The sequence below is a fragment of the Cryptomeria japonica genome, chromosome 1 (genome assembly GCF_030272615.1).
Source record: "Cryptomeria japonica chromosome 1, Sugi_1.0, whole genome shotgun sequence".
Lineage (NCBI taxonomy): Eukaryota > Viridiplantae > Streptophyta > Pinopsida > Cupressales > Cupressaceae > Cryptomeria > Cryptomeria japonica.
Genome location: NC_081405.1, coordinates 277,268,361 through 277,294,387, shown reverse-complemented (window position 1 = coordinate 277,294,387; position 26,027 = coordinate 277,268,361). Strand labels below are relative to the sequence as shown.

General features: G+C 34.0%; 1 protein-coding gene across 1 annotated transcript; it reads left to right on the top strand.

The window, feature by feature from the left end:
• The first annotated feature begins 14,859 nt into the window (after window positions 1–14,859).
• On the top strand, window positions 14,860–15,324 carry LOC131065370 (glycine-rich protein 23-like). The gene has a single exon (XM_057999865.2). It carries the CDS (start codon window positions 14,860–14,862, stop codon window positions 15,322–15,324), a length of 465 nt encoding a protein of 154 aa, XP_057855848.2.
• The last annotated feature ends 10,703 nt before the right edge of the window (window positions 15,325–26,027 follow it).

Below are 26,027 nucleotides of genomic sequence, written 5' to 3'. Positions count from 1 at the left end.
TGAATGGTGTCACGTCTGAGAAGATCATGCTGTCTTGGGGCACGGCTTTAGAAACATTCAACACTCATTTTATTGTGGCCTGCTAATTCAGCGAGTATTCACACCTCCCCTCCACCAAGCCATATCTGCTACGTCCTAAACACTTCACTGACAAACGCTCACTCATGTATCCAATGCAAGTGATGGTGATTCATCTCAAATCTTCACGGAGTAGTAGCGCATGACAAACTACCAGAGTTCATAACTATCATCCTAAACAAAACGCCTAGGCATACTCTCATTGCTCTGGTACAAAAATAAAGGAGCATGGGTGAAAAAATGTATTCATACACATTATGGTTTAGAGTAAATTTATACACTTCAAAACCATCCGGCAATACCAACTAACAGCTATAGAAATTGTAACCGGTTTACAATGTACACTAATAGTGTGAATCCATAAAGCAAAGTTTCATATCACATTATGTGAAAAACGATTAAGCATGAGGAAACAAAAGAAATGGAACGCCTTATAGAAGCCCTCCATGGTCACATACCTCATGAAGACTTCACTAATATTTTGCCCAGACACTTGGAAGATGCTCCTCGTTGAACCCATTCCATAACCAGTTTACTCTTTCCCCTTCTACTAAGAACCTTTTCAAAGATTCTTTAATGTAGTGCCCTTTCAGTTTCTTGGCCAATATAATCCCATCATTTGTCAAATCAGTTCAAGTGGCAATAGCTTCAATGGAAACTAGAAAGGATGTGCCTCAAACAAGCATGTTGCCCTCCTTCCAAGATTTAGTGAACTCCATCAAAAAGGCCTAATCATACCCATTCATTGCTTCAATATAAGAAGAAAAAAATCTTTCTACTTGGATATTCCAAACTTGTTGGTCACTCTTTAGCATCTAGCAATCCTTAGGTTCCACTTGAATAAGATCTCCTATCATGACGGAATAGCTAATGCTCCTATTAGGGTGATTGTTGGTTGTCCAATAGACTGAATTCCAACTTCTTCTTAGCATAGAAAGCAACATGGTATGCAAAAAATAATTACTTAAAATGTTTAAAATGCAAGCAAAAAATTGGCGACCCTTTCTAGAAGTTACCATAATTAGTGGTACTTTTATGTTATTTTTAAAACTTGAATATCTACTTTTTATGTCTTATTGGGAATGTTCAAATATTTTAAAAAAATTTAGTCACATTAGATTCATGTGAGCATTAAAGTGGGGGAAAATTGCAATGGTGAAATTTACATAAGCTAAATATCCTTATAAAATGTTTGATCATCCTCTATTCTTGCATTATGAGGAACGTTCATCTATCTTAAAATTTCCAGTCACGTAACTAGATTCACATGCTCATTAAAATGGGAATATATTGATAAAATTTTCATTAACATGCCAATTCCCATTTAATTTTAGATACTTTTGGATAAATTGTCTTATTAGAATTACATATCAACAAATGATACATTCTTGTACTTAGTTTGACTAGTTCACAATATGTATTCCTATCCATTCCACATCACTTTATTTCATTCATTCAATCTTAAGTTATCCCCATTTGCACTAATTCAAAATATTCAATATTTATTATTAATTTTCATCCTTATTTGCAAACTTCTATACACCCATTCCTAACTCCAAGATCTTTGTCTATTTCTCATGGGCCAACCTTGAGTGGTGGTGCAGGAGCACCCTTTCAAGCTCTCCCTCCTTTTTTTTTTGTTGGTATTATGCTTCTTATGAAGCCATTGTATATAAAATAATGAGCCAAGTGCTCATAGGTCCTAGGTAGGGTCCTAGAGGGGATCTTAGGGGTCATAAGTCAAAATTGTGATTGCTTTGAAAATGGAGGTTGAGTGTGTGTATCCTGGAGGTGTTTAGGGGTCCTTCATATCATGGTGGTGACCTTAGGTTGGCCTATTGTGGGTCTAGGAGTCATGAAGAGCAACATTGGGAAAGTTGCTCAAAAGTTGCAAAAGTTGCATGACAACTTTTAAAAGTTGTCAAGCAACTTTTCCACCATGTTGTCAAAATCGTTAGGTTGGCGTAGACAACCCTAAATGTGGCACACCAACCGAGGTATGGGTAGTATAAGATATTTTAAACCCTAAGTTAAAGGGTTGGTTGTCAAAGATTGTACGGCTCAAGCAAACTGTATTGACTGTGATTGTTTTTGAGTTACCAGTCTGTTTGAATGAAGTTACCGAGCAAGCAAATGGATTGATTTGTGATCAAACCTGTGTGGAACATTTTCTTTGATGTATATATCTTCATTGTGAGTGATTATATTAGCTTTTTGATTACCGGTTGAGTGTGTCTGTAAATAGTTTGTGAATTGCAGTCTTACTATCCAGTTTTGGACCGGTTTGAGTAAATGAAGTCTTGACTCCATTCCCCATTATGGAACCACCATGAAACCATGGGGAATAGATGTGGAGACTCTGTACTATAGTCCCAAGCAAGCAAGGCCCTTGGAAATGCAAGGAGGCCAAGCATATACCCATTCCTAGGCGAGACTGGATAGTACTTAGTTGGGAATGGTTGTTGGTGTAGAGGTCTTGGAGAGAAAGGTTGATTAGTGGAGAGTGCATCCTTTGAAGGAAGTGAAGAGGAGTGAGTGAAGCATCATTGGTGTGAAGGAGGAGCCTCCACCAATCCAAACAAGGTGGCTAGAATACAAAACCTTCACTGTGACCCAGACAGACTCTAAAAACCCTCACAAAAACCCTCAAAAACCTTAAAATCCACCAAGGACAGAGTACGGACACCTGGAGGCCTAAAACCTAGAAAATCCTTGATTCCTTGCCAAATGAATGGCAGTCCTTTTTGGGAGATTGGGTTGTTTGTGCATCATTTGTGAGAGGGAGCCCTAGAAGACCGGTTAGGAGGCCTAATTGGTCCTAATCCTTGTAGCCCTTTCTGAAGGCAAAAACACTAAATTGTGAAATCAATAAGCGGTTAAAGGCTTGAAACCTCTTCGGGGCTCATGAATGGGTGGAAAAACCTTGAAAAAGACCTGAAACAACCTTGCTAAGACCTTGGGAAATGTGGAACAAGCTTAGCCCTTATTAGCCATAGTAAAGGGGTATTTGAGTCTCATGAGTAGGTGAGACCTTAGGAGCAGCATTGCAACTCATTGGTGGGTGGATTGGGCATGGTCAGGAGATTCCTCAAGCAAAGGGAAGTCCTAAAGACCCTAGGGTGTGTAGAGAACACTAGGTGATCCAAGGAAAGGATCCAAGAGCATAGACTAGGCTAGTCTATCCCATACCCCAACCCATCAAGTGGCTCAAGGTTGAAACCAAGATTTAGGTTTTAGTATTCAAATTATACTATTCCCAATCCTTTAAACTAGTCATTGTGATTTGAATTGGTGTATGTATTTGTGTTTCTATTAAGTCTCGTTATTTAAAGGCATTGATTTGTGCAATTAACATATTCGATATTGGAGAGTCATAAGTGATTAAAATGGTAATAGCGCTAGAGAAAATTTGTTTCTAAGGGACAAAGAATCTTAATTTGCATTAGAATCATACAAGTTAATGTATGTTGTATTGAATTATTTAAATGAAGTTATCAAGCTCATCCAATAGGAAGTTGACCTAGGAGAACTTGAACCTATAAATTAGGCAATTTCCTCTAAAATGTTTGTAAACATTGTCTTGTCAAATTAAACATGGAAGAAGGTGAAAACAAAGAAATCACTATTGTAACTTTATAACATTTTTTTCTTGTAGGTTACAAATCTTTGTTGTATATCAAAATATCCCCATGTTGCTTCACTTTCATCATTAGGGACTCAAATTAGACTCAGAGAAATCTACATGACACACAAGATCCAAAAAATTTATTACACTATGATCACTTATTTTTTTATACCTTGACAACTAGATTGTACATGTCAAATTAACTCGCATCAGTATTTTTAAAATTAAATTTACATATTCATTTTCACTCAATATCACATTTAATTATTAAACTTTTTAGCCCAACACCTAAATTTAGCTTTATTTGACTGTATATAAGATTATTTACCCTAGATTTAACTCCCTTCACAACTTAAATGTTATTAGACTTTTTAACCCAACACCTAAATTTAGCTTTATTTGACTATATATAAGATTATTTAGCCTAGATTTTACTCCCTTCACAACTTATGAGATAACGATTTAGTGGATTTTGATAGGACTGTTTGATGCTTGTGCTTTGTATTCTTTGTTTTTTAATAAACTTTAACCCCTCTTTTATGTTTAACTAATCTCAAACATAGATTATATGTAATCCAAAACCTTCAATAAGCACTGAAAAGGATATATAATATAGAATATTAATGGCTAACAACAAAACTCTTAAGGGTTCTAATAATATATTAGTGTTCTGGTCATTTAAAGATGAAGAATTCACAAGCATCGGCTAACTGATGGAGGAAGAGATTGAAGAATTCACAAGTGTCAGCTAATTAATTATCGAAAAACAAGAATATTGTGCTCGTATCAACTTGATCTTTGGGACAATTGAGAATGGGAGTCAATTGGAAATCCTATTACTGGTAAAAATCAATGCAAAGGCAATAATCCACCCTACTCAACGACTTCATTAATTCCAATCAACAATGCACATATAACACATAAAACTATTGCATACTCATTATATATTGTAGATATAAAATAATATTCAATCTCCATCACTACTTAATTGATTTCTCATTACATAGCATAGCTTTTAAAAAGCCTTACATTGCATAGAAATAGCTTTTAAAAAGCCTTACATTACATAGCAATAGCTTTTAAAAAGCCTTATTTTTTCTTGTTTCTTGTAGAACCACCTATAGGAATGTAACTTCCAACTTATCCTACTGAGTAGTTATTAATTATTCATTATTAATTTTAAAATTATATTAAAAAATAATTATTAATGTAATACGTCAACTTATAATAGTAGATGTTGGGTCCATCTACAATAACTTTATTATTATTTCTCATCTTAAATTAATTTTCTACTGGTGGTGATAAACATGATATTTCTAAATGTTTTCATTTTTTTACTATAAGAATGCTAAGAGTAATATTATGTATCAATGGCACTAAATCAATGGCATTAATAAATGTAGGTGAGTTGGTTTATCCTTAAGCAAGCCTCATTTTATACCAAGCATCAAATACTTTTAGATAACTACATTAATTGAGATAATTCTCTCAAGTGACTTGAGACTAAAAACCATGTTAAATGGATGTAACTATTATACAATTTTCTTGTACTGGTGGTGATTAAAATTCTATATCTAAATTATTTCTTTTTTTTGGATAAGGATGCTAATGGTAATATTATATATTCCATACATTATGAAACTAAAGCAATGGCATCAAAAAAAATGTAGGTGAGTTAATTAATCCAGTTAATTAATCCATATGGAAACCTCATTTTTATATCCAAGCATCAAATTCTTATAGATAACTAAATTAATTTAGATAAATCTCTCAAACAACTTGAGACTAAAATCTATAGTAAATGGGTGTAACTATTATGTCTAACAATGGCAACTATGAGTGTTTTTCTCTAAACTTATGAATACAAGTTCATATATAATAACCTATCTCATTTTTGCCCATCTCCAAATCATTTTCTTAGAATGGTAACATATGAAATGTTACAAATTATTATTCAATTTAATCTAAGATTGCTAAGAGTGATATTTTCATTCTACACTTTTCAGACCTAAACTAAAATTTCTAACACAAACAAGTGAGCTAGTTAGTGGTAATGAAGTCCCCATTTCATTAACCAATCATCTCAATCCTTTTGATTCAATTGGTATATCCAAGTCTCTCAAGATCCCTTAAGATAAAAATTTCTAAACTTGATAAACTTGTTCTCACAAAAAATGGCACTTATGAATATTTTATCTAAACCTAAAACTAGATGTTGGGTCCATACACATTAGCACATATTTTATATTTTCTTCTCTAAATCATTTGCATATAATGGTGAAGAATTTAATGTTAATAAATACTTAAATTTGATTTAATCTAAGGGCCTTAAAATGTATATTTATATTTTTTTCCTTGTGATACTAAACTAATGATACCAACATATTTAAGTGGATTAGTTAATATTACTTGAGGCCTCAATTTTTCTACTTAGATATATTAATATTTTTAGAATACATTTTTCTTTTCAATTCTCCCAAGAGACAGAAAGATTCATAAATCAACATGTCACTAACAAATAAAACATATCATTACTATAAACCTTGTAAGGTCTCAATGACCTTATTTCTCATTTTTCTTCCACTATGATCTAGCCATATAAACATTTGTAAATCATTATTTTATGTTGATTGTGTTATACAGTATTAACTTTCTAAGGCTTATAATATTTTATTGCAAAGTATTTTTCCTTTTACCCATTATCATTATCCATGCAAATATAAGCATTATTCAAGATTTATAATTATAAAAAAAATTAAAGATTTTATTTGATATAAGATGCAAAAATATTGTATAAAAACATTCCAAACCCTTCTACATATTTATTTCTACTCCTAGTAGAGATTCATATAGATGCATCCAAATTATAAAATATAGACCCTATAAAGTTTTGCATGAGTAAATATGAGGGAGAGAGGAGAGAATAGATACAACATTTATCATTGAAATTATAGAGCCTTAATAATTCTAATCAAAGGTAAACTAATATTTCACATTAGAGTATACATAAGAAATAACAAGATTTTATTCATTTAAATGTTAATGTGCATATATGTTATATAAAAATATAAACTATTATGGTCACTTTCAATAATAAGTAATATATATTCTTATTATTCAAACCATTAAATTAATTAAATAGATATATAAAACATCATTTATATTAATCTTAAAAAGACAATAAAGGTTTACATAACTTTTTCAATATGCCATATTATGCCTCTCGAAATATAAAAATGTCATCAATATGTGCACATACAAAATATCATTCAATGCACCATATAAATATATAATAAAATACCACATAGATATATAAAATATTGTTTCATACACTACATACTAATCCTAAAACATTTGGCCTATAAGATTAAGTATGAACCTTATAGTGAACTATCTTCTTCCATTTTAATATTATCTCCTAATATGGTCGAGGCTAGATTGTACCTCACCGTATACATAGAAATTATAAAATTAAATACTATGCTTTATTTTGCAACTATAAAATATAAACACACTCACAACATAAGAGTGGTATAACTCAATCTATCTTTGATGCTCACTATTTTTTAAAATAGGTATGTTCTTAGATTGGATTTCTTACATTACTTTATAAAAATATATAATAAATATAAAATAATTGAATGTTAGTTATTTGTGAATATGTGAGGTATGTTCTTAGATTGGATTTCTTACATTACTTTATAAAAATATATAATAAATATAAAATAATTGAATGTTAGTTATTTGTGAATATGTGATGATATTAATTGAGAAAAGATAGTCATATTTTAAAATATACATTATTTAGACTCATAATTGTGTTAGAGACATAGATGATGAATTGAGAGCAACAATATAAACATTAAATATTTTTCATATACTAGAAATTATAAAAGATTAAGTCATCAACTATGAAAATGATAACAAGACTTACTAAAAAATTAAGGAAATATAATCAATAAAATTAAATTAGATATTAGAAAAATTATGATTATGCTAAATATATCTTAGTAAATCGTATATTGTGACACTCACTACTCATAAGCACAATGAATAATGGTCCAATATCCACCTAAAACAATAAATTATATATATATATTTTAAATAATAGTCTTTTTAATCAAAAAAGAAACTATTTTAAAATGATATATTATAAATAGACCTGTAAAATAAATAAGACTAAAAACACTCATTAGTTGAATGGATTATAATTTGCCACTCTATGTTTTTATACCTTGATGTGTATAATACATGCTCTTTTAAATTTTAAAATTAATAATCATTTTAAATATTGAGTCAATCAAGTTAAAATTTTGTGTTTTACAAACTCATATAAAAATACCTAGATATTTGAGCACCAAATAAATGATTTACTATCTCATTAATGATAACTATGTTAGTTAGCCTTCCATAAGATGTGTAAACACCCTCTAAGATCCTAGTACACATAGAATGACAATAAATACATGCATGTGAGATGGTAAACTATGCACCCAATAGATTACACTATCCTCCAATATAGATATGATAGAATATATAGAAGAAACATAGAGCAACATTACAAGAACTAGATAGTACTACCACATTAAACCCTCTAAACTATGAGATAAAATGTGTTGTATAAGATGTTTATGAGATTATCAATGACATGGAGGATCCACAAATATGTATTCAGCTTGATTACTAATTCCATCATGACATGAATTAGTTTATTGCTTAGCAAGCCCTCTCTCTATCATAGACAAAGTCTTTGCTAATACACTAATTCTCAAAATTATAAAAATAAAATAAAAAATTATTGATCACAAATTTTCATATATTTTAATTTACTAGTAAAATATAGGGGATTCTAATTATTTTTGCAAGGACGTTAGTTGAAGAGAATCCACCACTTATCCTAAAACATATTTTTTTTAAAATTATGATTATAATAATGGACGTGTTATTTATTTTATTTTATTCAATGGATGCATTAGGTTTTATATCTATTAAAAGAAGAAAAATTGTGTATTTTATTTTCTCTCTTATTTTAAATTCTTCATAACTTTTTCATGTAAATTTTAGTGACATGAACCATTATGTTTATCTAACTAATCAATTCCACCCATCACCAAGTCAACTTGTTTCATCATTTATTTTAGTATGGTTTTAAATGATTCATGGTGGGGGTTTGATGTGGATGCTCTTGATATTTCAATTAGTTCGGAAGTCAAGTTTTGTTTTTTTCTAGTTTCCCTAATAGATCTTATTATCTCTGTGAAGGGTTTATAGGAAGTGTAAGAGGAGATTTGGATGGTAAAGAAATTTCTTCTAGAAAGTTTACTTGCACATTAAACTTAGGGTCATCATAGCTTGCAAAAGTTGTTAGGAAAAAGTAAGAAATTATTATAATTTATTCAAAAAAATCTAAGATAATTTAGAGAAAATTAAATCTAAAACTTAAGAAAAAAATTGCATTCCTCTTCATTGATCATGTATCATTTCAACATCAACATGGAAAACACAAAGAGGAGATTTGCAAATGACCCGACCTTAAAATATAAATAATAAAATATTTAATAATTTTGTGGTTGTTGTTATAAAAACTCATGGTGCTATGTTTTTTATAGAATGAAAAATTATAATGCCTATGAATTATGTCTCATTCATATTTTAGAAATAATGTATATATCTAGCCCAAAATTACATTTTTTGTCACATGTTTGTCTCCTTGCATGGTGTACACACCCATATCTACTAAGTAATAACTATGGAACATATTGATAATCTTTATATTCATGAATTTCTTAAAATAAAATTCTATATAGTATATTTCTTGCATGATTTGACAAGTATTTGATAATATAATTTGCATTATCATGTTAATGTCTCCCTCTTCTCTAGTTCCTCACATGATATGTATGTAACCAAAATTAGGGATCATGTATTACACTAACATTTATATTATTTAGATCTCAAGTACTGACTTATTCTATACAAATATTATTCATGGTGATTAAATGAATCTTGATCACGTTACACACTCACAATCAAGGAGAATTATAAGGCAATATTATAATTAAGAAGACCATATTTTTAATAATCAATCAAATTTTTTTTGGCCATATCAAATGTATTGATAAACAATGTCATTCAATCAAGTGAAATATATTTATATCTTTTTATACAAGTAAAATATTTCATCATTCTCTCTCTAGCTATTTTTTGCAAAGATAAATGATATTACTTTCTATTATATCCATTTCAATTTTGTGGAATAAGCTACTCATTGTTGTACATTTTTTTTTTTATAGGTTCCTATACAATGCTCATACCAAGAAAAATAATGGAATAACAATTGAGGAATTGTTTACTATTCTATATAGAATGAATATTATTTTATCATATTTGAATATCTACTTTTCATACATTATTGGGAATGTTTTTATATCTAGTCACATTAGATAGAGATGTAGATTCGAGTGGGGGAAAATGTAATAGTGAAATATACATAAACATGCCAATTTGTATTTACTTTTGAACCCTTTTCAATACAATACCTTACTAATATTATATATTAATAAATGATACTGTAGCGTCATAAATTGTACGCACTTGCTAGGGTGGTACAATTTCACACCTAGTTTAGCACCCGCCTTGGCGCATTTTGCATTTTGCATTGCATTTCCCTTTTATCACTTAATTAATTAAAGTAATTAGGTCTAAGGTCCTATTTCATCATCTTCCATATCATAAAGTTGGGCCCTTTTCATTAAAATGTGCCCCTTTCATTTTATTCCTCTAATACATCATTTAACCCTAATTAGGTCCTATTTTGAACTTGGGGGCTTGATTTCGGGGGTCAAAACATCTCAAAATCAGCTGTAACTTCGGGATTCGCTCTAAAATCATCATATCCGACGGCCCTGAAAATTTGGTGAAAAGTTGTCGGGACCATGGCGCCCGGCGTGCACACGGTCCCGGACATTTTTCCCAAAATTTTAGGAGTGCAATCCAATCATAAAATAAAGCTTAACCCCAAGAAATTGGCGGGAGATTCAATCTCTAAGTCGGCCTAAAGTGAAATTAAAACCTAGGGTTTCATATATAAGAGCTCTCTTTCTCCATTTGAAAGGATCCAGAATTTTGGTTTCAAGGACCTTCTATGCAGCGAAAGAGCAGATCTTTGAAGACTTCAACAACATTCAACCTCCATCCATCAAGCATTCATCAATTTCATTCATCCATTTAGGGCTTTGAAGACATTGAAGAGCAATAGGGGATCACCGACTGAAGATTGGCTTGTACCCCTCACTTGGGGTTGGGTATGATTTCATGTTGTTTTCATGTCTTTGCATAAGCCTCATTATATCATTTGTATTCATGCTTTAGATCACTTTGCATCTTGATGTAGAGCATTTACTTTGTCAATTACAAGCAATTAGGGTTTACTTTCTAGGTTGCTCTAGCTTGCTTACTTTCATTTTAGGATCTTGCACACACATAGCTTTTACTATACAACTTGGCTATTCATGGAGGTGGAAATCACCAAAGTGGGGGTTTGACTAAGGCAAAACCCTATATAGCCACCTACAACCCTTTTCAGATATAAGTGTAGATTTCTGAATTCGAAGGACGTCGCGAGTTGCAGATCCGATGGGAGCAGACTGAGACGGGACAACACACCAAATTGAAGAGCAGAAACCTAGGACAGGGGCGTGGGGTGCCCTGGTCCTGACAGGACAGGGGCGCTGGGCACCTTGGTCCCTCAGACAACAGCAGTTTTCAGCAGTTTTCGACAGCTTTCAGGTTGCCAAAAGGAGCAGTTTCAGGTGCAGAATCAGGTCAGTGGCGCATGCGCCCCCGTCTCAAACATTTCCACTCAGATTTTAACCCCAGGTACACATCTGCATTCTCCTCTTATTCTTGTGTTTACATCTTTTCATCACTTAATCTCAATCTTGCAATCTTGTTACTAGTTCATACTTACACTTTAGGGTTAATAGTTGAACTTGCATCATTCTATCTATCATTTGCAACAAAGGAATAGAAATCCTAATAGGTAGCCCGTGGCTCTCTCTTCCACAAAAAGAAGTAGCCAATTGTGTGATACCTCTAGGCTCTTTCGTATTCCACAAGTGTGTGATTGAAAGTGAGATTAGGGCATGTTTGCTTAGTGTCACTTTTTCCCCTTACACAGATACACTAAGTGGGTAAGTGTGCTTGAGTTGGTGTAGTACAGGATGGGTGACCTCTCGGGAAGGCTCAATGCTTCACCCCCATGAGAATCACCTAGATGCAATGAGTGTTAAGTGGACCATTCATTCTCATGAGAGATGGGTTCTTGTGAACCACTACTCATGAAACATGGGTCAATGAGTTTGACTCAAAAACTACATAGTTGAACCCTGATAGCAATATCATAATTTTACTTGTTGTGGAAAATACCTCCTACTTATCAAATGATACACTATTCCACTAATTTTAGATTTCATTTTGTACTTATTCATATCTATTTCACATTAATTTACACTTATTTTCATATATTCAGCCTTTCAAAAATATTCAATGTTTATTATCAATTTATTCATCATTTTAACACACTTTCATACACCTATTCCTAATTCTAATAGTTGTGTCTCTTTTTCTTGGTTCTATCTAAAATAGCTTACGATTAAAAAAAAAAATAGGAATTATAACAGATTCACTTCTTTTAACTAGCCATTGTTTTTTATTAAGATAAAACGGGTTTTACAAGGACCTGAAACCCAAATCTAAACATTAGAGAATTAAACCACTAGCGAACCAGAGTACAAACAATAGCCAAACGACATCAGAAATAGGGGAAACACCCCTCAGCACCCAAAAAGAAATAGAGAAACCTGAGCAAAACAACTAACTGCACTAACAAAAGACTAACCAAGAGCTTGCATGAGCTCAGAATTTTTTTGGATTACATTCTTGTTTATTTCCTTGAGCTCCTCCATGATGAATCTCATGGCGCTCCTCTCCTGGTTCCTTCTTCTAGTTCTGGTAGAAGGTCCAATTGAAACCTGCATATCCATCCCCTATGAGTTTATCTCCAAGTTCTTCTTTTTCGACTTGGCAACTATTGAGCGGTTGGGTTTTTTGAACAATAATTTTCTCATTTACCTTTTTAAGACCTTCCACACTATTATTCATGGCCTCTTTGCTTATTTCTACCAGACCCCTGAGATTGCCTTTTAATTTCTCCACACTCTTTTCCAAATTAGCAATTTGTGACTCGTGCTCGATTTTCATAACCCTCACATCTTAAGTTAATTTTTGAGACATTCTCAGGAGCTTGTTAGTTTTATCCGGCATAAGGTTCTCTGTAAAGTTTTTTATTATGTCTTTAATGCCCTATTTTATGAAGGCGATCTCAATGATTACCCAATGAAAACACTTCTCCTAGTAGTTGGTGGAATTATCCAAGAGCACTTCAAAATTCATTTCATCTTTTTTATTTTCATTCAGGTCCACATTAAGGGGAATATCCAATTTGATTTCCTCTTCCCCTTTACCCTTTGACTCCATCGCTTTCCCCGCTTTTTTCTTTTTCGAGCTCTAAGGGCCCAACTCATGGGATTTAGAAGGGGGGGTTTCAACTTAATAGCTACATGTCTAGGGTGGGGTTTGCTTTTTCTACTACTGTTGATACCAGGAGTAGCTTTCTACGAGGGTCCCTCTTCCTCCAAGAGCCAATAATTTGAGTCATTAGACATATGAAGGTCACACTAGTCCATGGCTATCTCACCCAACTCCTTCTCATCAATCTCGATGTCTAAAACCACATGCACATTAGGGCTAGCCGAGGTATTAGTGTTGTTCACAACAGGGGAGAGTTTGACCTCATGTGTGTTGGTGTATTCCATTGTTAGTTCACATGGTACATGTATTTTTGAATTCCTATCAATGTCATAGTATTTAAAGGCATTGATTTATGCAATTAAAATAGTGGATATCATAGAGTTGTAAGTGACTAAAGGGGGAAAACAAAAAAAAATCTAATGGAAAAATATTCTTAATTTGCATTAGAATCATAGTAGTACAAGACAATGCATATTATCTTTAATCATTTAGTTAAAGTTCAAAAGCCCATCTAAATGGAGTTTCACCTATGAGAACTTAACCTTGCCAATTTGACAATCTCATTTGAGGTATTTGTAAGCACTACCCTTACCAATCAAATATAGAAGAAGGTGAAGGCAAGGGAATCACTATTGTAATTTTATAACAAAATGTTCTTATGGGATACAAATCTTTATCATGCATCAAATAATTTTCATGTTGTATGACTTCAATCTAAACATGTTGAAATTTGACTTGTAGAAGTCTATTTGACGATCCATCATATTTATTAAAGTAAGAGCACTTTATTTTTTATAGCTTGACAACTAGATTGTGCACATCAAATATTAACTCCCTATAATTGTTTTCAACATTAAATGTAGATATTCCTTTTCATTCATTTTCACATTTATGTATTATTAACTTACTAACCAACACCTAAATTTAGCTTTATTTGATTGTATATATTTTTATTTGTCCTATATTTATGTAAAAGTTATTTTACTCCCTATACAACTTTATGAAACAATGTTTTTTATTAATTCTAAACCTTTTTTTTAGTAAAGAGGAGCTCTAACAGTATCAAACACAAAGTATATGTAATCCAGAACCTTCACTAATCATAGAAGAGGATGTATAATATAAAATATTAGGAGAGAAGGGCTAGTAGTCATGTAAGCACATGCAGTGGTTGCATGGATATTGCAGGATTTCAATTGTTTTTGAAATGTGGATTGGTCTTTTATCTATCTATAACTAAGGTTTAGAAGTGTGATTCATCATGCAACTTACCACATCACCATGTCTACAAAGAAATATTCCAATTTGATTTATTTTTTTTAAGACTAAAACTTAATAATGATATCCGTAATACTTGAAATATTGTCACGTCCATTAAAATTGTTGAAAAACTAAATCAGGATATCCCTAAAAGTTGAAACAAAAACAGAAATAATGTGATTTGTATCAAGTTGATCTTTGGGACAGTTGAGAATGTGGGCTAATTCACAAGCCTGTTACTGGTAAAAATCAATGCAAAGGCAATTATCCGCCCTACTCAACGATCTCATTAATCCCAGTCAACGATGCAATCTTATCAGAAAGCCTATCGTAAGTTTCCAGTGTCTATAAAAGCCATAGAAATTGATCTATTAGAGCATTCACAAGTTGAGGTTTTCATAACCATGGAATCGAAGCTTGTATTTCTGGTGCTAGGATTCGCAGTGCTTTTACTTGTGGGAGAAGTGGGTGGCAACAGAGGACATGGCAAAGGGCATGGAGGAGGAATTGGCGGCGGTGGTTCTGGTGGAGGAGGAGCTGGCGGAGGAGTTGGAGGTGGGGTTGGAGGAGGAGGAAGAGGAGCAGGTGGTGGCGGTGGGGTTGGGGGAGGTGGTGGAGCTGGCGGTGGCGGTGGAGGAGGTGGAGGAGGAGGAGGAGGAGGAGGCGGCGGTGGAGGAAAAGGAGGCGGAGGGGGAGTGGGTGGAGGTGGTGGTGTAGGCCATGGTGGGGGCTTTGGTGGAGGAGGCGGAGGGCATTCTGTCATTCCTTAAAGAACATGGGAGCTGGTGTATATGCAAACAGTTATTTAATTTCCTCTGTTTAAAATGATAGTTATTATACTCACTGATAGTTATAGTATATAAAATAAGCAGTTCTAGAAATAGAGCTTACGTCCAAGGGATGTATATGTCGGTTTCCTTTATCAATAATAAATATATGTTGCATATTTTGTTTGCAGACCTTGTAAACTAAGTCGATGATTCTGTAAGAATGGCCCAACGCAGCGTCCTGACTACTACTCTTAATTTTTTTTTAAATACATGCCAAGTAAGAACAGATTGGAAGCAACTATTTCGTTAAAAATCTGAAGAAATCAAAGACTATGCAGTTAGTGGCAAATTTCAGTGTAATAATAGACACAACTGCTCTGTATAATTCGTGTCATAGAATGTTTACAGGTAAAACACATTGCATACGTTGAGGTAGTAAAATATATCTTACGTGACTTATATTACAAAGTATAGCTCAAACTCCGGCTTGGAATGAGGTATAAGTTTTACTCCTAAGATTTCTTATTATTTATAACAGCACAAACGTTGTATTAAGACATTGTAAATTTTACGGATGCTTCCATTAATTTCAGCATGATGGTTGTACTAGGCTTCTTGTTATTTTTCATCTTCATCCCATAAAACCTAAATAATATGGATGTCAATCATTAGTTCCATGTTCATCCCATTCATCGCATATCCTATAGTAATTACTTTTTATACTATAATGGTTTATTTGTAGGTCTACACTAAGTTTCATAGTTCTTCTCTCCCCTCATCATTGGGCATTTGTTCCTTTAGTGCCTTCATATGAGTCATCATTGGGCATTTGTTCCTTTAGTGCCTTCATATGAGTGATAACTGAATCAAATTTTCTTTCACCTTTTGCTTTCTTTACAAGTTTTCTAATTCTAAATTTTCTATTTCTTTGTTCTTTATCCTCTATAGTTGGGCCCCTACATAGTTGGGCCCCTACTTTATAAGCTTATTCTACCAAACTTAACAATTTTCAAATTGTAATAATTCAAATACAAACCTTTTAATTGTTTTCTTTTTACTTTAAATTATGTGCACCAAAATAGCAGACAAATATTAATCAAATGACTAATTTTGGCTATAGCATAATTGTGTTATTAAAAATATAAATAATATGATCACATTATTGATTGATAAATGCTGATTCATACTTGATGATTACATTTTATTATGCATAAAATGTGATCATGTTTTATGATTAATAAAATATGATCATGTTTTCTTTACATAAAATGCAAATAAAAAATTTATTGCTCATTCATAGACATACCTAAGAGAAAAGGAATGCAAATAGTCTAAGAAAAATTCAATCATGTTTAACAAAATTAAAGGCTATCTCAAGGATTTTTTTAGTGTCATGTCAAATGAGGGGTAAGTAGGTATCACTTTTATGATTTTTTATCAAATTATGTTTGTGTTTTTTATAAATTTGATAATTTTGGAATATATTTCTTATATGTTATTATTTTATACCAGTTTCTCTTAATTTTAATCCTAAACATAATATATCTAGAAATAATTTTCTAAATATATCCTTGGATCACCTCATTCTCCTCTTACCCATTTGAAAATCCTTAATGAAATTGAAGAAGAATTATTAAGATATTTGGAACAAAAATAAAATAAAAAAGCTACAAAACTAGTTTCATCATTCAATGTGCCCATAGGGAACCCAAATCATTTATTACTTGCTTCATCGTTGGAAGTAATGATGGAGCAAGTTGACTTGTTGTAGCTAAATTTGATCAATGGAAAGATCATAGAGATTCATGTCACAAATTTTATGTGACAAAGTTATCTTACAATGAAGTGAAGAAAATTATATAAAAAAGCTCAAAATTGTGATCTTTTTATTGATCCCAAAACTAATAAACCCCTTCTAGTGACCTCAAAATTATTTCCAAATTCATTGGCTCAATCATCTTGATATAAAAAATATTTTTTGTGATGGGTGGTGGATTGTATTTAATTATCCTCCATCTAATAACTATAATGTGTGACTTTACTTATTGAATTTATAACATATTTTACATTTTATACTTAAATCTTAACATCTAAATTGATTTTTAATTGTATAACTTGATGAACATTATATATTTATTATATACTCTAAGATCTAATGTCATAGGGTGGTCTATCATTGACCATCTTAGACTGCCCCATCCACCATAACCATTGATAGTTTCGTTGTGATACTAATTTCACTAATGCATGTTGTAGCATATTTTAAATGTTTATTTTACAAAATATAATGGTATTATAATTTATTTATTTGGTTGATGATTTTACCTATCATGCCTCTTATTTTATGAGAAAAATTGGATGTCAATGTTGTTGCAACAACTTCATCCTTGATGTGTTTAATATTGGTATGAGTATGTATTCATACATTCAACTATCAATATTTTATCTCAATTCATATAATTAGGTACTTTGAAATAACCAATATAGACTACTTTTGTTATGTTATAGATTCATGTAGGCACTCTTGTGTATTGATAGACCTATCTTGATGATGTTGAGCATCAAAAGAAGCAATTTAGTTAGATTGTGATTTTTTTGTAACTATGGTTATTATTTTAAGGTATAATATCTAGTTTTATAATTTCTATATATAGGTTGAGTTACAAAATAGTGAGGGGTGCACAAGATTGGCATGGCATAAGACAACTAATTTACAGGATTGAGATTAATTTTTGATTGAGAAAAGAGAGAAATAATTATTTATTAATAGTCTATGCCACACAAATTTAAAAAAATGATATCCCTTTATGGTGCATTCAGAATAATTTGTATGGTCATATATTGATGCTATTTTCTAGTTTAAGATACAATAGTATCCTCATAGCACTATTTATGACATTTTAATGATATTATGTATGCCTTCATGGCCTTATCAAATCTTAATATAAATATTATTTTATAATATTGTATCTTAAATTGTTTTAATACTTTTCACATATTCTATCTCTCTAATTTTACCTTTGTCTCCCTCTATAGATCTCTTAGTATCACTCATATGTATATGGCGTGCATAAGGGTTGAATGTCATATATGGCATAATATCATATGAGTGTCATGCATTTTATGTGACTTGTGCATCATGTCTAGTGTGCCTCAAAATCATATGGATGTGTGAATAGTCTTTTTTATACATCATAGTTAGTGACATTCATTTTTGTGTATGATCATGAATTTTATATGAAGGGTATGATTAAATATATTTGATTGTGATATATATATTTTATATGGATATACACCATATCCACCTATAGTTCCACATAGAATGATTTTAACCTCCATAAATATAATCATAAGATATCTCTAATTTATTAGAGAAATTCATTCATAGGGAAGCTAGGATAAGGTGACTTAATAGTGTTCCTTAGAGATCCTCTACCCTAGGCCCAAGAGCAGATATACCATCCCTTTTGGCCTCATGTGACCCATGACATCCATATGAGGTGGTGCAGCTAGTGAGGTGTCCTACAACTGTCCCCCTCAATCTTGCCACTTCTATCCTACTTCCCATGATTGAACATTCTTGTTGCATTATCTACCATGATAGAGAGCATGGGGAGAATTCACAATAGGGTTCCTCAAAATTCCATCCTTTCTAAGCCCAAAGGTAGTACCCTTTGTATTACTTTGGCCCCATGGGACTCCCAGGTCTTATAACATGAGGTGGCATACCTAGAAGATGATCCTATCACTATTCCACTACTTGTAATTCCCCAATTTCTCTACCATGGTTGGTTACATTTAGCACACGTTAAGAGTTCCATTATTATATACACATTCTACATAAACAACAACAAGATATTAATTAATGTTCACTATGATATATGCAATCATAAACATACAACCTATTATAAGCAATCATAAACAGCTATATTTATATTATAGACAATCATGTATACTATAAATAGTTATAACCAATAGTATATTATCAATCTATTAAGAAAATAACATTCATCATGTTGTGCATAAAGAATACATACCCAAACCCATAAGTATATTTGAACTATTGTATATTTAATTAATAAAATTCAATCTGATTCCATTTTATGGGTACACATACTCCCCTTTCCAAATCTGATGATAACATATTTATGGTCTATTGTTTATACTCAAAATTCTATATTTTAGAATGGCATCCCATAGCCTCCTCTATGCCCTTTTTGTAAAAATAGAGTCCCTTTCCACTCTCCTTATCAAATGAAACCTTCTTACCCTTATAACTTCCAATGTGAGGGACAGACATACCCCTTCATCATGCCTTCCCTTTGCAAGGGTCACAAATTTCACAATTACCACCTCTTCAAAATGTCATAATATTTTATCTTTTTTGTCCTTAAAAGGCATTTCCTTATTTTATGCCCACTCCTTTCTTCCTCCATTAATCCTTCCTCGATCCCTATGCTCCATTTTTTCTTCCTTTTCTCCATATCCCCCCTCTATATTAATTGCTTACTCTTTTTATACCCTCATATCTTATTGAGGTAACACATCTCTTTGGAAAGAGATATCCCTTTAAAAGGGGCATGTCTCCTCATTGTTGGCTTATTAATTCAAATTTGCACTAATAATTGTAGATTAAAATTGTTATTTCAAATGAAGTTCTCCTCTCACTTTTATACCTCATGTTTGAGGAGATCACAAACTTTTTCATTTCATGCCTTTCGACCATTCATTAAACTTAACTAAGTTATAATTATTTTAATTTTATTCTTTTACATTTTATTTTTATTTTTATTTTTCTTCTTTTGATTTTATTATTAATATTTATTATATCCTATTTCAATTCAATGGGACATTACAGTACACCCTGCCCAAAATTTCTTGTCCTCAAGAAATGATCAAGGGGTATTTCTTTGGAAACAAATGGAATAAACTTGATGACATAACACATCAAACATGATGTAAGACATACTGAATATTTTAGGAGGGCACACATACACATGAAGTAATCATGTTGAAAACATGATAGATATGGAGCAAACACATAAATACACATAAAATACAAGTGATACATGAGAAAATTACTTACAGAGTAAGCACACTGTAAATCATCAGTGATGAAGCAAATACACTTACGATACGCAGCAACAAGACACAAAACATGCATGAGAAAGGTATACATATAAAAAACACATGGAGTAAGCATGTTGAAAACACATTAGGCATAAAGAAAACACTCATGAATTATACATATGAATTCATGTAAGACGTGAAGCATATAAATAAAGCATGAAGTATACACACAAATATGCATAAGGCATGCATTATGCATATGAATACACAAGGTATGAATCATAGTGTACATGGATACACACAAGAGGTAAAGCATGAAGCATACACATAAAACATGTAAGACATGAATTAATACACATAAATAAATGTAAGGTACAGAGAATATATGAGAAATTCACTCGTGGAGTGGACATACATCAATCATGAAGCAACACATAAATGCACAAAAGAAAAAAGGCATGCATATTGAAAACATATCAGTTATGAAGAAAACACAACAAATTCATGAGAAAAGTATGCAGATTAAATATACATGCAGTAAGAATGCTCAACACACATTATTTATGAAGTATTTTTAAAGGCATACATATATAGAAATGCAGTGTTGGTCTACTTGATTTTATTTTTGGACTAAGTTTAGAGATTCTTTTCTTAGACCTTCAAAAAAAATTTGAATAGAATACATTTCATTGCTTTAGCTTTTCCCTACAATCTAGAAGGATCGTGCTCTGATACCATTTGTAATTTCCCTTTTTATAAATGCCCTACTTGTTTCCCTAAAATCACAATTCTAAGAAACTTTCCTACTGGGGTTAGGAACATAAACTTAATCATAATATATCTCTAATTTATTAGGGAAATTAAATCATAGGGAAGCTAGGATAAGTTGATTCAATAGGGTACCCTAGAGATCCTCTTTCCTAAGCCCAAGAACGGATATACCATCCCTTTTGGCCTCATGTGGCCTATGCCATTCATATGAGGTGGTGGACCTAGTGAGGTTTCCTATAATCATTCCCCTCAATCTTGCCACATTTATCCTACTTCTCATGATTCAGTATTCTTGATTCATTCATCTACCATGATAGAGAGCATGGGGAGAATTCACAATAGGGTGCCCTGAAAGTCCATCCTTTCTAAGACCAAAGGAAATGAAAGGTGGAATGAAAGGTGAGAATATAAATATTTCTAAAAAAATCTTACATATCTCCATGTTATTACTTAAATGTTCCAAAGTATAATTAGGATTATCATTCCTCACAATATAGAATATGAAAATATGGAATTTTAAAAATGAGGAGAGAGAGAGAGGGGGGGGGGGGGGGGGGGGTGTTCTAAGTACTCTCAATACATCTAAAGAAGAAGATGCTTGAACTCCATCATAATTTTCATAAAAGAGAAGACAAATATCCTCAACAATGTCATTAGTATTTTAAAAATTAAATTCCACAAACAATTTTGAAATGTTTGTTAAGTAAACCTCCTAATGAAATGGGTCATGTAGACATGAACACTATGGTAGAGAATCATTGGAAGATCTTAAAGAAGTAACTCTCAACTTTACATAAGAAACATGTAGAGGAATAATACCATCAAATGTATATGAGACAAGGAGGAGAGGTAAAGTTATATCAATATTATCCACACACAAATAAGCATCACTATTAGATGAAGATTCAATGTTTTAATACAATTATCATGCAATAGTGCAAACATTGAAAGGACACTCAGTGTGTTAATATAACTTAGAATATCCTTAGAGACGATGAGACATTTTAATTCATAGACCTTATTATTTTTGTTTCCCATTCAAATTTATACCAAGATTCACTCTACTAAGGAATTAGTACAAAGAGATTGGGTAGAAGATCATGCACAACATAATTTATCCTTTTTTCAAGCTAAATAATGTTTTTAATTTATCTTGACAACATAATGATGGAATTTAAAAATGATTTTCATTTTTTTTCTGATAGGATGGTGTGCATGCGGGGGTGTTTGAGTGGCCGAGCTAGGGTTTCGTGGCCCTAGCTCGTGTGCAAGGTAGTTGCAGAAGCGGTGGGGAAGGGCTTTGTTGGGGGTTGGGGGAGCTCAGCGGCTGCGGGGGTGGTGCTGGGTGAGGAGGGTGCTGCGGGGGTTTTGGGGGGTGGGGCTTTGGCTGCATGGGGGTGGGGGTGGGGTTGAGGCTGTGCGGGAGTGGGGTTCCAGGTTGCTGCGGCTCTCTTCCCGTGGGTTGGGGGGAGTCAGCAGGCCCTCCTTTCGGTGGTGTGGGAGGGGGTGCCTTGGGCGTCATGCCTCTGTGTGGCCCCTCTAGGGTGGGGGTGCTTGGCCCTCGTTTTGTTTTGTTTTTTGCTGTTTTGATGTCGACACTTGGTGGTGAGGCTTCGCTGGCTGTGGCAGCTATGAATTTTCGGGCTGCGATGGGTTCAAAACCCCCACTTCAGAGTATGAAGACTTTTAACAATAATCTCTTTTCATCTGATTCTAGGAATGGGAATGCGGGCAGTTCTCGAATTAGGAAGACTAATGGATGTCAGGAGAGATGCAGCGAGAGGCCGAAGTTGGTCATTCCGCCTAAGATGTTAGCTGAAGACATTGATTATTTTTCAAAACACTCCCTTTATTGCAAGTTTTTGGGAATGAGGGTGTCCTTGTAGTTTTTGGAAAACTGGGCGCAGAGGACTTGGGCCCCAGAAGGGGAAATGGAGATTATGCTATTGGTGAATAACTATTTCATGGTTACTTTCAACTGCATGGAGGATCGCCATAGGGTATTTGAAGGCAGCCCGTATTTTTACAACCAAGTGGGTGTATTCATCAAACCCGGGCATGCAGGGTTTAATCCGTCAGAGGAGCTTCCAAATAGGGTTCCAGTGTGGGTTCAGCTACCATGTTTTCCTATGGAATGCTGTCGAGAGGACGTGCTATGGATGCTTGTTGCTCTGTTAGAGAGGCTAGTGGGATCTTCAATGCAAACCCTAGGGAGAAAGGTAATGACCTTCACGTGCATTTGTGTTGAAATTGATCTTAGTAAACCACTGCCAGATGCTATAGATATGTGTAAAGGTTCTTATTCTTGGGTTCAGTAGTTAGATTATGAGTATAGTCATTTACAGCTTAAATGTCCTAGATATAAACCGGCAGTATGCCAATCTTAGCAGTCAGACCCAAGCCCAGATAGGGCTAAGAAAGGGAAAGTTGTCATGTTAGTCGAGGTTGAGGGCATTGATGGTTTTGTTGCAGTTAAGACAAAGAACAAGAACCGAGGTCAAAAGAGGCCCTTTCAGGAGAGACGGGGGGAGGAGTCCTTCAACAAATTTAAGGTCCTGGATGATCTTAGCCAACAGGAAGTTAATCCGGGGTCTATCCCTCTGGATCAAGGTGCATCAAGGGGGTACCAAAAAGTGTAATTGAGGACTCTACCCAGGCCCTGCTAGTGGTTGGAAGCCAACAGATGGAGATGGAACAGCTAGTAGGGGTCCATCTAGGACCCACTCCTGGCTTGGAGGAGCATTTGGTTGAGGGGAAGGGTTCTCCAACGACTTTGAAATTGGACTCAACTAGGGTGAAAAGTAATAAGTCCTTTGCACTCCTGGGTCTACATCAGAAAGATATTAAGAAAAGTGCTTCAGAGAAGAGCTCGAAGGTTGGCAGAAAGAAGGACCTGGATAAGATCAAATTGATGGGGGAGAACTTGGTGGAGTTAGGGTCAGTAAAGACTTTGGATTCGCATTTTTATAATCCCCCTAAATGATTGTGCTTTCATGGAATGTGAGGGGCTTGAACAGTGGCCCTAGACAAAAGGCTGTTTGGGATTTGATTAGGAATCATTCACCAGATGTCCTATTTTTGCAAGAAACTAAACTCTCAGTAGAGAGTATGATGGGTCTAGTACCAAAGTTGTGGGGGAGAGGTGAATGTTAGTGTGTTGGGGTTGCTGGATCCTCTGGAGGGGTGGCATGTCTTTGGAACCCTTCAAGATTTCATCCGGTCTGGTGGGCTACATCCAGATCTTCTTTATCTAGGGTCATCTCTAGTCTTGAGACTGGGGAACCCATTCTGGTTTCTAACATCTATGCCCCTATAGATTTTTTGGGTAAGCAAAACCTTTGGTCCCATATTTCTTGTATGTGAAGGCTAGCCCCTTTTCATCCTTGGATTATGGCAGGCGACTTCAATGCTATCCTCGAGTTGAGTGAGAAGAAAGGGGGTGTCATGCGCTTGGAACCTTCTTCAGTCTTGTTCCAGGATAGTATATCCTTGTTGTAGCTTGTTGACATTAAGCCTAGCAATGGTATGTTCACTTGGAACAATAGGAGGATGGGAGAGTATTGGATTGCAGAGAGGCTGGACCATTTCCTACTCTCTAGTTTCTAGATTGGGGGAGGGTGGTCCACAAGTTCTGAGATTCTTGACTGGAGAGGGTCAGATCACTGGCCCATCAAGCTAGTTTTGTCTTCAGCTCAGGTTGCCAGCTCTCCCTCTTTCAAGTTCCAACTTATGTGGCATCAAGATCCTTCCCTTCAGGTCCTTGTTGTGGAATGGTGGAGGAGGGAGAAGCCACCCTTTGGCATTGCCATGTACTATGTTTCCAAGCAGCTACAATATGTTAAGTATCAGCTTAAGTAGTGGAACCACCAGGGCTTCAAGAATATTTTTCATGCGAAGAATGTTGCTCAACTGGTGTTGAATGGGATCACCAGCAAAATCAGAGAGCAAGGTCTATTTGATGAGCTACTTAGGGATGAGGATAGGGCTGTCAAATTGGTTGAGGAATGGGAGCTTCAAGAAGAAATATACTGGAAGCAGAGAGCTCGTATTGATTGGCTAAAGGAGGGGGACAAGAACACTACTTTCTTCTTCAACTCTATGAAAGCAAGAAGACATGGTAACTCTATTTCTATTCTGGTCAACGATAGAGGTGAGCAATGTTTATCCTTGTAGGAGATCTCTAGGGAGTCGTTACAGTTATTTCAGGCCCAATTCAGGGAGGACCCCCCAAGGGATTCGGTGGCAGAAAATTGGGTTCTTGATTGCATTCCATCTTTGGTCATGGGGGAGATGAATGAGCATCTTTTGTGTCCTATTTCATTAGATGAGCTGGAAAGGATAGTCTTTCACATGAGGAAAGGAAAAGCTCCTGGCCCGGATGGGTTCCCGGTGGAATTATTTCAAGAATTATGGGATATTATCAAATTGGATTTATTGGATGTTGTCCAGGAGTCCCAGAGGAATAAGCAGATGCTTAGGGCATTAAATGCTACTTTCATTGCTCTTATCCCTAAGTGTGAAGGGGTTGACCGGTTAGGATAGTTCCGCCCTATCTCCCTCTGCAATGTGGTTTATAAGATCATCTCTAAGCTGATAGCGGATAGATTGAAGAAGTGCTTGGGGAGGGTCATCTCTGAGGAGCAAAGTGGTTTTGTGGAAGGTCGCCAAATTCTGGATGGTGTGGTCATTGCTACAGAGACCATTCATTCTATCGCTTCATCCAGGGAAAAAGCTATGTTTATCAAGTTGGATATGGCTAAGGCGTATGATAGAGTCCGGTGGTCCTTCCTTCAGAAGATCCTCAGGGCCTTTGGTTTGTTGACGAGTGGGTCCAGTAGGTTATGAGTTTTGTTACGACTACT